The following is a 12,105-nucleotide window of genomic DNA, read 5'->3' on the forward strand; positions in this document are numbered from 1 at the left end:
TTTGCACACGGGAAGGAGACATCAAGAATATAATCATTGCAATGCTTATGTATGGTAGGGTAATAGAATTTATGCTTTACATGGTCTAGGAGAGCAACAGAATAACAGTCCTGAATTTGCCAGCATGCTCCAGAATTTTTTCTTAAGAAGTCTCAGCAAATTCAGGCATGTTCTGATCCAAAAAGGGGTGATCCTCTTGAACAGACATGGGGGCATTTTTCCCAACCTAAATGTTGGTGAGTATGGAAAAGTCCATGTGACAGCACAGATGACTACCCCCCTCTGTGCATCAGTTTCAGTGCAGCATAGTAGTGGTCATTTGGCTACAGGGAGCAGAGATGGCTAGTAAGAAATGACACCATGAATTTACTGATAGATCAAGTGACGAAAAAACACAAAGCTGCTGGGCTTAGAAATGATAAAGATGAATATTCAGAAAGTAAGAGGATCAACAATTTAATATCATAATTATTAAAGGGAATCTGTCAGCAGGATTTTACACCGCAAACTATTTATATACGCTCACGTAGCTCTTTCAAAGACAAGTCCAGCAATACCTTTATATGGTCAGTCCAGGCCACCGTTACTGAGAATGTGGCTGAAGAACTATTTGTAGATCTGAAGCCTATTGTCACTCCAGCTCTATTCTCCACCTAGTGCTGCCTCTTCCTACTATGTGACTTCAGGAAAAGGAGCTGTCAGTCAAGCAGGAGGAGGAGGTGCTGGGCAGGGAATAGAGCTGGAGTGACCGAGGCAGGGGGGGGGGGGACCTCAGGCCGTTTATGGCCCTCGATGACCTCTTATCCAGTCTCTGAGCAGATTCCTGGGGACCGCAGTCCTTGGGCCGGCAGCTGTATTTTGACGGTTGCCAGCCCATTCATTTCTTCCTGCTCTGGGTGCACATGCATGCAATGTTCACTACTGAAATCTGAGGAGAATTCAATGAAAGACGCTGGCACTGATGTCAGGACATACTTTGTGGGCGGTGTTAGTGCGCAATTTGTACGGCCCCTGGAGGGTGGTATAAATATCCAATTGGCCCTTGGCAGAAAAAAAGATTCTCCACCCTTGGCCTAAGGCCTCATTCACAGGTCCGTGAAAAAATGGTACTGATGTCAACTGTGTTTTGGATCAGTTTGTAATCACTCTGTCATCCATGTGTCTGTTTTTACCAGTGTGTCAACAGTGTGTGGTCAGTGTGTCCTTTTTTACCATCAGTGTGTCCTTTCTTACCATCAGTGTGTCATCAGTGTGTCCGTTGTTACCATCAGTGTGTCTGTTTTTACCATCAGTGTGTCATCAGTGTGTTGGTTTTTACCATCAGTGTGTCTGTTTTTACCATCAGTGTGTCATCAGTGTGTTGGTTTTTACCATCAGTGTGTCTGTTTTTACCATCAGTGTGTCATCAGTGTGTTGGTTTTTACCATCAGTGTGTCATCAGTGTGTTGGTTTTTACCATCAGTGTGTTGGCTTTTACCATCAGTATGTCATCAGTGTGTTGGTTTTTACCATCAGTGTGCCATCAATGTGTTGGTTTTTACCATCAGTGTGTCATCAGTGTGTTGGTTTTTACCATCAGTGTGTTGGCTTTTACCATCAGTATGTCATCAGTGTGTTGGTTTTTACCATCAGTGTGTCATCAGTGTGTTGGTTTTTACCATCAGTGTGTCATCAGTGTGTTGGTTTTTACCATCAGTGTGTTGGTTTTTACCATCAGTGTGTCATCAGTGTGTTGGTTTTTACCATCAGTATGTCATCAGTGTGTTGGTTTTTACCATCAGTGTGTTGGCTTTTACCATCAGTATGTCATCAGTGTGTTGGTTTTTACCATCAGTGTGTCATCAGTGTGTTGGTTTTTACCATCAGTGTGTTGGTTTTTACCATCAGTGTGTTGGTTTTTACCATCAGTGTGTTGGCTTTTACCATCAGTATGTCATCAGTGTGTTGGTTTTTACCATCAGTGTGTCATCAGTGTGTTGGGTTTTACCATCAGTGTGTCATCAGTGTTGGTTTTTACCATCAGTGTGTTGGTTTTTACCATCAGTGTGTCATCAGTGTGTTGGTTTTTACCATCAGTGTGTCATCAGTGTGTTGGTTTTTACCATCAGTGTGTCATCAGTGTGTTGGTTTTTACCATCAGTGTGTCATCAGTGTGTTGGTTTTTACCATCAGTGTGTCATCAGTGTGTTGGTTTTTACCATCAGTGTGTTGGTTTTTACCATCAGTGTGTCATCAGTGTGTTGGTTTTTACCATCAGTATGTCATCAGTGTGTTGGTTTTTACCATCAGTGTGTCATCAGTGTGTTGGTTTTTACCATCAGTGTGTCATCAGTGTTGGTTTTTACCATCAGTGTGTTGGTTTTTACCATCAGTGTGTCATCAGTGTGTTGGTTTTTACCATCAGTGTGTCATCAGTGTGTAATAAGTGTTTTTCAAGGATGGATGAATAAATAAAGCACAAAGCTTCTCCTATCCTTTGCAATATTGAATACAGACAGAACTCCATACCTGGTTTCATGTTCGTACAGTTGGAGCTGTTTTATATGGTACAGGTAGGTAGACACAATGTCATTTGGCAGAGTTACAAAACCACACCTAGAACTGCTGCCTAAACTAAACTACCAAGCAGTTTTTGTATACAAACCAAACTCATTAGAAAATGTGCACAATCCAAACCAATAAAAGTAAGATGTATAGTCACCTATATCCCAGTACCCCATCGAAGCATACAACTTGATAAGGTTCCAAAATGGTCAATCCTAGCTCAAAGTATCTGCAGTGGTGGCGAGCCCTAAGAGCATCCATTCGCTCCATCCTTCTTCTCCCTCTCCCACCATCTTTTTGCTCTTAGGGCACGCCACCACTGCAGATACTTTGAGCTAGGATTGACCATTTTGGAACCTTATCAAGTTGTATGAACGTGTGAATGTGTCCTTAGATTTCTCTTTTGCGCAATCACTTTTCACTCTGTTAATTGATAAAAATAAACTATTTTCCACACCTGGCTAAACCTGTTGTACAGTACTATGTTGTATATATCATGTAAGTGTATACATATTTATATTATATTGTATTATTATTCTATACACACACACAGGACATAATGACCGAAAGGAATGGCTAATAAATCCATGTGCCGTGTGATGTGCGGATAAATATAAAAAAAAGGTGACTTCAAAGCGCTCTCTGGTCCAATTAGTGCAGCAGGCATAATTATACATTCAGGAGGTATTTAAAAGAGCTATAAAGCATGTACAGCAGCTATAAAGATCAGCTTAAATGTAATCTTGCCAAATCTACAGACCTACTTTGAAGCCGCTGCAGCCTCTCTTAAGGCTAGATTTATAAAAGGTTACCTAGGGCAAAGTCAACATTATGCAAATCATTCCTTAAAAATAGTAACATTTGCCAATCTATAACTCTTAAAAACATAGCCTGAAAATGGTTTGAATGCTTCAAATTAAAAGCACTCGTCTGCATTTCCACTTTAATTAGCTGCTGGAATATGAGCTTTAAAATGAGTCCTTTATAGCTTTCCAGCCTCAGCTGCCGGTGGTGAACAGGCGAACAATTTGTATTATTTTTCTTTTTCTCATTACCATTTGATGGCTTAAAAGCTGTAAGGCAAATTACCTGATCAACCGGAACCTCCACTTTAGTGTTTTCATCTTCCTGAACTTCTGATGCCCCCCACATTTCTGATCTGTCTTCACCAGCTTTGAAAATGCCATCATCTGCACACAAGAAAAGGGAGAAAAAAAAAAGATGGTTTTACTCAAATATGGCTCGATTCTGGCCCTCGGTGGTGGAATAAAACAACTACAGCTGCTGGACTGATCATTCAGCAGAATAAGGTTGTACAATCCATTCCAGTGCAGTAATCATCCAGTCATCTGGGGATTACCGATCAGCAAATGACACGAACATCTGAGAACATCTTACACTTTACAGAGCTTCGTACTGAAAATGCACACAGATATATGTTACAACACTGGCAAAGCTTCTATGAGTCAGACATTGCACAAACACAGCTTATTAAAAAGAATCGGTCACAATACAAATGGTATACATTATTGAATCGATCTCGCACACTTGATGAGACTGGTGTGCTTACTTTAAAAATCCATGTCAAAATAGCTGTACAAACAAAAGATTAAAATGAGCATATCCTGAGTCCAACAAGATTTCTAAAATGCTAATTTTAATATTACACATTTTTATTAAGCCAGCTTCTCCATAGATTTTCAAAATATGTACACCTGCTTCTTCTGATCTAATAGAGCTATGTAACAATGTATGCAGTTTGTACTGTGAAATCTAGTGACAGATCCACTTTATAGCTTGGAGATGTAGATTTAATCTTTCATTTCAACCATGACTTGCCTACAACACTTCTACGCGCTTTGTTAGGGCTACTTTTCATGTCTTACAAAGATCACCCTAATCAGAGGCTCAACATATACATGGGACTCAAGTTTACAACATGTGGCTTCACAGCTGGTGGCAACTATGGATGCTCTAATGCACAATTTTACAAATAAAGACCTAATGCTCGTTTGCCCCCATTTTCTTGACACACCCTTGGTTGCCATAATTATATTGGCCTGTGGAAAAAAATGTCTGTTTTCAGGTGATCACCCGCAATTAAATTGGATGAAGTCAATAAGGGTTTGTCTTCCTCTCTATTAGGGTCTAACAGAATCTCCCTGGTAGCATCTATGGTACATATATCCATGTGTGCACTTGAATAAAGGACATCACAACATTTCTGAAACCCTGAAACCAGAAAAGAACCTTGCAAAATCAGTTCACTAGACATAATAGGACCCAGTAACACCTGTTATACCTACACATGGCTCACAGGATAGAAAGAAATGGTTGGTATTCCTTGTACTGCTGGTTCAGTGATCCTGGGAAACGCAATTATTTCTGATATCAATCTCAGACAGGTAGCATTTGAGTGTCATCATGAGTAGCAATGAATGAGAAATGTCATGCAACCTCTCATGACGTGGCATGTGTCTATCTTGCAAATATGTTGCATATCACACAAACTATAAATAGGTGCAATTGCACCCGGGTCCTTGAGTCTAAGAGGCCCAAAATATGACTACTGTCCACACCAAAAGACTCATACAATTAAACCCCTGCAATAGTTGAGGGCCCTGTTGAGATTTTGCATTGGGGTCCTCGACCTTCCAGTTATGCCACTGCACACAAATATGTTGCAGAAAAGATGTTGTCCCACTTAGACCAGCCTTGATCTAAAAGAAAAGGAGACCTAGAGTGTTGCAGAATAGATCGGGATGAGTCGTTGCCATCATTTGAATGGTGTTGTCTGACTTCAATGGTGTTGCCACACTACTATTTTCCTAGGACTGTCACTACTGGAGAAATGTGAAGGTGCCATCAATTTCTAGAGCTAGTGAAATTCATACGTTACATATGAACCTAAAAGTAAAAATTTTGCAGGTGCAGGTGAGAATCATCTGTTCATATGCAAGTGTCAAATTGCTATGTCAGTTTCTCTAAAAGGGGGTATTGAAAAAAAAAGTCCTCACTGACCTGACATCTGAACAATATGTATGATGGGTAATAATACTTTTTAATATACTGTGGTAAATCCACTTGGTTGCACATAGAGGTAGACACAGGAACACTGTCTCTTTAAATCTTCCGTGGTTTATTAAGAGCACTGCATAAACCACGGCAATGTTAGCAAAACAAACATGGCCTCCCTGGCCTAACAGGAAAAACAAAACATAATGTATGGTGCAGTTCTTGTTGCTACGGGTAACCAGCAGCTTCAGGAAAAAGCAACCCAAGATTTAGCTTTCCTTCACATGACCATACAACTCCAGAACTTGTGCCTCCAGACCCACCGCACACCAAATGCTCTAAAAGGCTGGGAATTTATCCTCTGACCTCCTCCCTCTTACAGGTGTTCATCACCCTAGCACTAAACATGGCTTATTAACTTTGATCACTTTGTGTGCTGGACCCTTTTTCCTATGTATAATTACTGGAGGTAACAATCTCAGTGCTACATATCTCCCCTCCAGTACTTTGCTAGTGACTTTGTAATAATACTCATCTTTACAACCATTGACTCTTTTTGGGTCACATACCCATTATAAACTTCATGTGAAATGGGGATGTCCAACACAGGCAAACGGAGTGGTGAAGCAACAACAGCAGAATCACTACCATAGGCATGACTCGCTGGCCAACAAGCTATATCTGTGAGCATTTTTACTACTAGGCGACCACATCTTCCATTAACAGTAGGTTGATTCATCAGTATTTTGCATCTGTGCTTCCCCCACCTTTATCATGGGTAATTTTACCTGGCGTTGGTAAGGCTATTTCTTTTTTTGTGATTTTTTATAATTTATGTCCTTCTGTGAGCCAAAGTTTGGAAAATGGCAGTGAAAAACACAAAAAAAAAAAAAAACAAACACCAGTGGAACAGAACCATTGATAAAGCGCTCAGAAAGTGATAAAAAAAAACATTAAAAAAGGCACTTCAGGTTTACAAAACTCCAGAGAAAAGAAGTGATTCCTTGAGCATGAACGATTTTGACTGTCAAAAAAAGATGGCGTGTGAACATACCCTTATTGTTCACAAAAAAACCTTCAGCCCCTATTACCGCTTTGTGACTGAAACCCCTTGGGTTAAGGGAAGAGTCAACGGGGATAGCAACGCAATGCTCAGACTTTCCGTTGGCTCTCCCTACCAGAGCGCGACAGCTGCATAGAAATACATGTCACACTTGGGTCGGGAAAACCAACAGCGAGTGCAACAATTGCGTTGCGATCCCTGTCCGAGTTTCCGAGTTATACCGTTGTCTGACTCTTCCCTAACCATAAGTAATGGTGATTAATTCTAGAGAATCGATTCTACAAACATTTTTAAAGTTTCTTTATCGCTGAAACCTTTTTTGAATAAAACGCTAAGGGCGGTTTCACACGTCCGTATATCTTCGGTACTGGAAAAAACGGTACCGAAGATATCCGTGTCCCGTGTGTCCGTGTTACATGTGTAGCAACAGTGTGCCGCATCAGGATCACACGTACCGGCGCTTGGGAATCAGCGCTACAGTTAGCGCTGTTCCCAAGCGCCGGGTGCGGAACGCTGCCCTCATCATTGTCTCTTGCTCTCGCTGTGAATGAGCTGCTCCAGCGAGCGTGGCCTGGAGCAGCGCGGAGCTCAGAAGCAGTGTCCTGTCACTTAGTGAGCTCCGCGCAGCTCGGAGGCCCACTCGCTGGAGTGGCTCATTCTCCCTGGCTCCTCAGCGTCAGTGGTCAGAGGATTACAGCGGGGGACCATCTCTGGACAGGTGAGTAGAAGGAATTTATTATTTTATTCTTATATTTACACAGGGACACTGCGGGAGCAGACTACTACTCCCAACATTGTCTCTTGCTTGTGCTGATCACAGAGCAAGCAGGGGACAATGATGAGGGCAGTGTTCAGCACCCGGAGCTTGGGAACAGAGCTAACTGTACCATTGATTCCCAGGCACTGGTACCTGTCACACTGATGACACACGGATGGTATCCGTGTGTGTTCAGTGTGAGACATTTTGCGGACCGCGCATCCGGAAAAAATACTTACATCTCAGCGTGTGGAGCACACGGGCACCCGGTCCGTGGAAACACACTGACATGTACGCAGACCCATAGATTTGAATGGGTCTACGTGTGTGTCAGTGTCTCCACACGTACTGGAAACAAGGACGTGTGAAAGACCCCTAAATCTGAACAAGGTACCTGTTAATTAATATGGACTTCCAAAAGATGAATGAGTCTTAAAAGAGTAAGCTCGGTGTAATGGAGAAAAATCTCACATCATACAAGACGAAAAAGACAGATATGTATAAAAAATGTACACACGCTCTGACTAGACGGCCTTAATTATTTCCTTGGTCTTCACACACATGCATATGCATGCAAACATGTCTTACATAATCAATGACAGAATAATTTCTCACGCACAACGCTACGACATATGGTGCAATTGGTGTCTAGCTGATTCTCAGGGAAAATGGTGCTCTTCATTTTTTTTTTTTTTTTTTTTAAAGGGCCCTAAATATTAGCACCATTTATAACGCAGCCAGTGTGAGATTCTGCCATTCCCTTTTATATGGAAAAAGAAATAGAACAAAAGCCTTATGATTTTTTTTCCCTTTTTTTTTTTTCAAAATGTACAGGGCCTTGAGCTAAATGTTACATAGCAATATATCTGAGGCAGACGCCTTTTTGTAATCTAAACACGTGCAAGTCCTTTGGCTTCCAGGATAATATATGCATGCGCCTTTGTAGCTGAGGTAACTCCATACAATAAAGTTGGGAATGCATCGTATTTAAGAAATAAATAAATAAAATGAAATAAAAGCCATACAGCCAGGCATTACATCATCTGGATCTGAATTTCAGAGAGCAGCGATTGTTTGTAGTCCTTGATATAAAAGGGAGGAGAATACAGTGTAATGAATAGAACCTTCTGCAGCTGGAGAAATGTCAGGACGGGTCCACGGCAGCTCTGTCTTGCATCTTTCCTATCTCGCTTTTATTTGACAACAGACCATAATTATAAAATGTGTGATCTCATTTTATATGCTGCAAATCTGGAACAACATATTCCACAGCAATTGAAGTCAGGAAAGAAAAAAAAAAGCTAAAATGAAACCCGTGAACTGACACTGCCATCAAAACGTTATTGAGATGTTAGACTGGATTCACACATGACATTTTTTAAAGCCGACATTTTAGGATGTCGTGCACAATAATATCCACGGGTATATCTACAGCAAGTACAGCACATAGGACCAAACTCTTTAAATGTGAAAAAAATGTGTATACTCTTTTTTTTAATAAATTCGCACCTATACAAGTCTATGAGTGCGTGCAAAACATCAGACCGCACTCGGATGTCATCTCCGTGCAGTCCGACATACACCGAGACAGGAAGTAGAGGAGATGGAAAAATTACTTTCTCAGTCTCCTCCGCACCTGTGCTGTGACTCTCTCATGCGAGAGGATCGGAGCACAATAGCATGACACTCGGCTCAAACTCGCAGCAGAGCAGGAGCCGAGGGTCATTAATCTGTTTCAAGCCAAATCCAAAATATCTAATTCCAAAATGGCATCAGCAAAAATGGCAGGTCACCCTGTAAAAAACAAACCCTCATACAGTTCTATTGACTAAAAAATGAAAATGTTACGAGGCTCAGAAAAAGCAACACAATGAAAAAATTTTTTTTGTTTTGTTTTGTTTTTTACTAATTTCTGACCTTTTTTCATCACTAAAATAATTTAAAAAATACTGGACAAGTTTAATATCGCTGTAATTGTACTGATGACGAGAATCATATTACCATGTCATTTTTACCACACAATGTACAGTACAGACCAAAAGTTTGGACACACCTTCTCATTTAAAGATTTTTCCGCATTTTCATGACTTTGAAAATTGTACATTCACACTGAAGGCATCAAAACTATGAATTAACACATGTGGAATTATATACTTAACAAAAAAGTGTGAAACAACTGAAAATATGTCTTATATTCTAGGTTCTTCAAAGTAGCCACCTTTTGCTTTGATGACTGCTTTGCACACTCTTGGCATTCTCTTGATGAGCTTCAAGAGGTAGTCAGCGGAAATGGTCTTCCAACAATCTTGAAGGAGTTCCCAGAGATGCTTAGCACTTGTTGGCCCTTTTGCGTTCACTCTGCGGTCCAGCTCATCCCAAACCATCTCGATTGTTCAACCAGGACAGTAGAGACAGAACAACTGCCTCGAAGGCTGCAAGAGCTGATGGCTGGAACCAGGGCCACATTCCTCAAAATGGAGGGGCAACATCGCTGGTATGCGGTGGGTGTGATCAGAGAAGGAAGGGAACAGGATGAACCCTTCTTGCGAAATGAAAGGGCCAGGGAGAGGCTCCTCAAGGCGGCTTGAAACAGAGCTACAACCCGGAGAGATCAGACTGTTCTTGGGTTTTCCCACCTCCTACACCAGAGCAGGCGATGGTGCAGGTGACACAGGGGGCTGTGGCCCATTTCTACATGTCAGGGGTTCTGGTACTACCCGAAACTGGGTCACTTACAGCCCAGCCTCCCGAGGAAGGAGAAGAAGAGGACACCTGAAAAGGATTACTGTATTACCCGCCTTATCATTTTCTCCTGGTTTTGCACTTTGTGCAATGCCTTTATGAGTATAGGAGTACATCAACTACACTTTCAAAATATTTGAATGAGGCCTGCCAGTTATTGCCTTCAGGGGTCTCTGGATTACTGTATTACCCTCTTTTTAATTTTTTTCTGGCTTTACACTGTGTTCACAGCTTCTATAAGTGTAGGAGTACCACAACTACACTTTCTTAATATTTGAATGAGGCCCTATATTTGGTGCCTTTAATGGTGTAAGGATGACCCTGCTTGTAATTTTTGGCAGGCTTTGCACTTCGTGTATAGCCTTTATGAGTCTAGGAGTACCACTACATGTAAATTTGAACATAATGTATATGAGGCCCTCCTTTATGTCTAATACAGTGTGTATCTGAGTCTCTCTTCCATCTAATTTTTGGTAGGTCTTACTTCCTTCATAAATTACACTGAAATTTCCAATTTTTTAATAAAAAAATCAGTTTTGGTTTACTTAAATTATTATTATTTTTTTAAATCCTTTTTCAATTTTGCCTTATATGCAAGTCATTATAGAGGAAAGAATGTTTCTTCACATTTTTTTCCTGTAAACTCCAATTTCTCTTTGATTTTAAATGTTTGAATGCTCTCGGCAGCAATCTGGAAGATAGAGATGCTTACAGGGGGTCTTCCCCATGCTGTTCTCCTTCCATTTCAACATTTTCACTGCCCCCCCCACCCCAGACCTTCTTGTACCGCCTACCGGAAAAATGTGCGGATTTCCCTTTGACTCCAATTATACTTATTACTCAAAGCGAGCATTAGGAACAATGCACTTTTATCCCCATTAGAATGGAGCAGCAGTGCACATTCTTGACAGCTGCACCATTCATTCTCTAAGGGACTGCCAAATGCGGCAATCTGCTTTTTGCGGCAGTCCAAATATATAAAAAACGGAGCAGCATTCCCGCCAATCAGCTGTTATCGGTGCCGGCGGCCACTGGCCAGAAGTGCTTACCTGCGGTGCTTGGCCGCGAGGCACTACACATCCGCCTCCCATTCAACTGAATAGGAGGCAGATGTGCATTAACAAGCGCCGGCCACTAAAATTTGACGGCCAAGCACCGCAGGTAAGCACTTCCGGCCTGCAGCCGTCGCCGATAACAGCTGATCGGCGGAGGTGCCTCATGTGGGACCCTGGCCGATCATATATTGATGCCCTATCCTACAGATAGGGCATCAATGTGAAAGTAGTGAACAACTCCTTTAAGGATAAAAATTTTACCTTACTCATCTTCCAGTCCTACCTACCTTGTCTGAAAGCTTGAGAAAAATATTTAAAAAGGTGTTATCCAGGACTTTCTTTATTTTTTACAATGTGCTAAGAACTTTACTGGCAAGTAGTTGCTACCTACCTGTCTTTTCTACCCGACAATCTCTGCCGGCTCAAAGCAGTCATAGACCACTCCTGCCAGCGTTTTCATGCTTAAAGTGACATCACATTGGCAGAGCAGCTTCTTCTCTTCTGCTCTGCGCCGGGACCCCAGGGATCCAATCAGGATGATCGCAGCCCCATTGAGAGAGAGCAGACCAGAAAAGAAGGAACTGCTCTGTTGACTTCAGGTGAAATGAAGCAGGACAGTCACCGTTTGAGATTATCACTGGGCAAAACAGACAGTTGGTAGGTAGGTGCAACACTAACTATCTTAGTGACAGGGAGACTCGTGCTGTGAGAAAAAAAATAAAGAAAATCTGGGGAAACAAAATATCATGGCTTCAACGCATGGGTATAGCCATCCTCTTATGTGAGCTGCAGTTAGTGGTCAAAGAGTGATTAGTGAGTGTGCAAGAAGAAAAAGTCTATAGAAATAGGCCATTAAATGGAAAACACAGAGAGTAAGGTTGCATTCACACATCTGTGTGAAAAGTACCAGTGCTGCTCGATATATATTA

General features: G+C 41.6%; 1 protein-coding gene across 3 annotated transcripts in view; it reads right to left on the reverse strand.

Annotated features, from left to right (window-relative positions):
• The window catches only part of DCDC2 (doublecortin domain containing 2), a 172,441-nt gene that overhangs the window by 16,054 nt on the left and 144,282 nt on the right, over window positions 1-12,105 (reverse strand). For all 3 annotated transcript variants that reach the window (XM_073678850.1, XM_073678848.1, XM_073678849.1), the window contains one exon: window positions 3,634-3,734. In XM_073678850.1, coding sequence (XP_073534951.1) covers window positions 3,634-3,734 — 101 coding nt within the window. The remainder of the gene's footprint in view (window positions 1-3,633; window positions 3,735-12,105) is intronic.

Source organism: Phyllobates terribilis, unplaced genomic scaffold (genome assembly GCF_046119375.1).
Source record: "Phyllobates terribilis strain yellow unplaced genomic scaffold, ASM4611937v1 Scaffold_4__5_contigs__length_816908805, whole genome shotgun sequence".
Lineage (NCBI taxonomy): Eukaryota > Metazoa > Chordata > Amphibia > Anura > Dendrobatidae > Phyllobates > Phyllobates terribilis.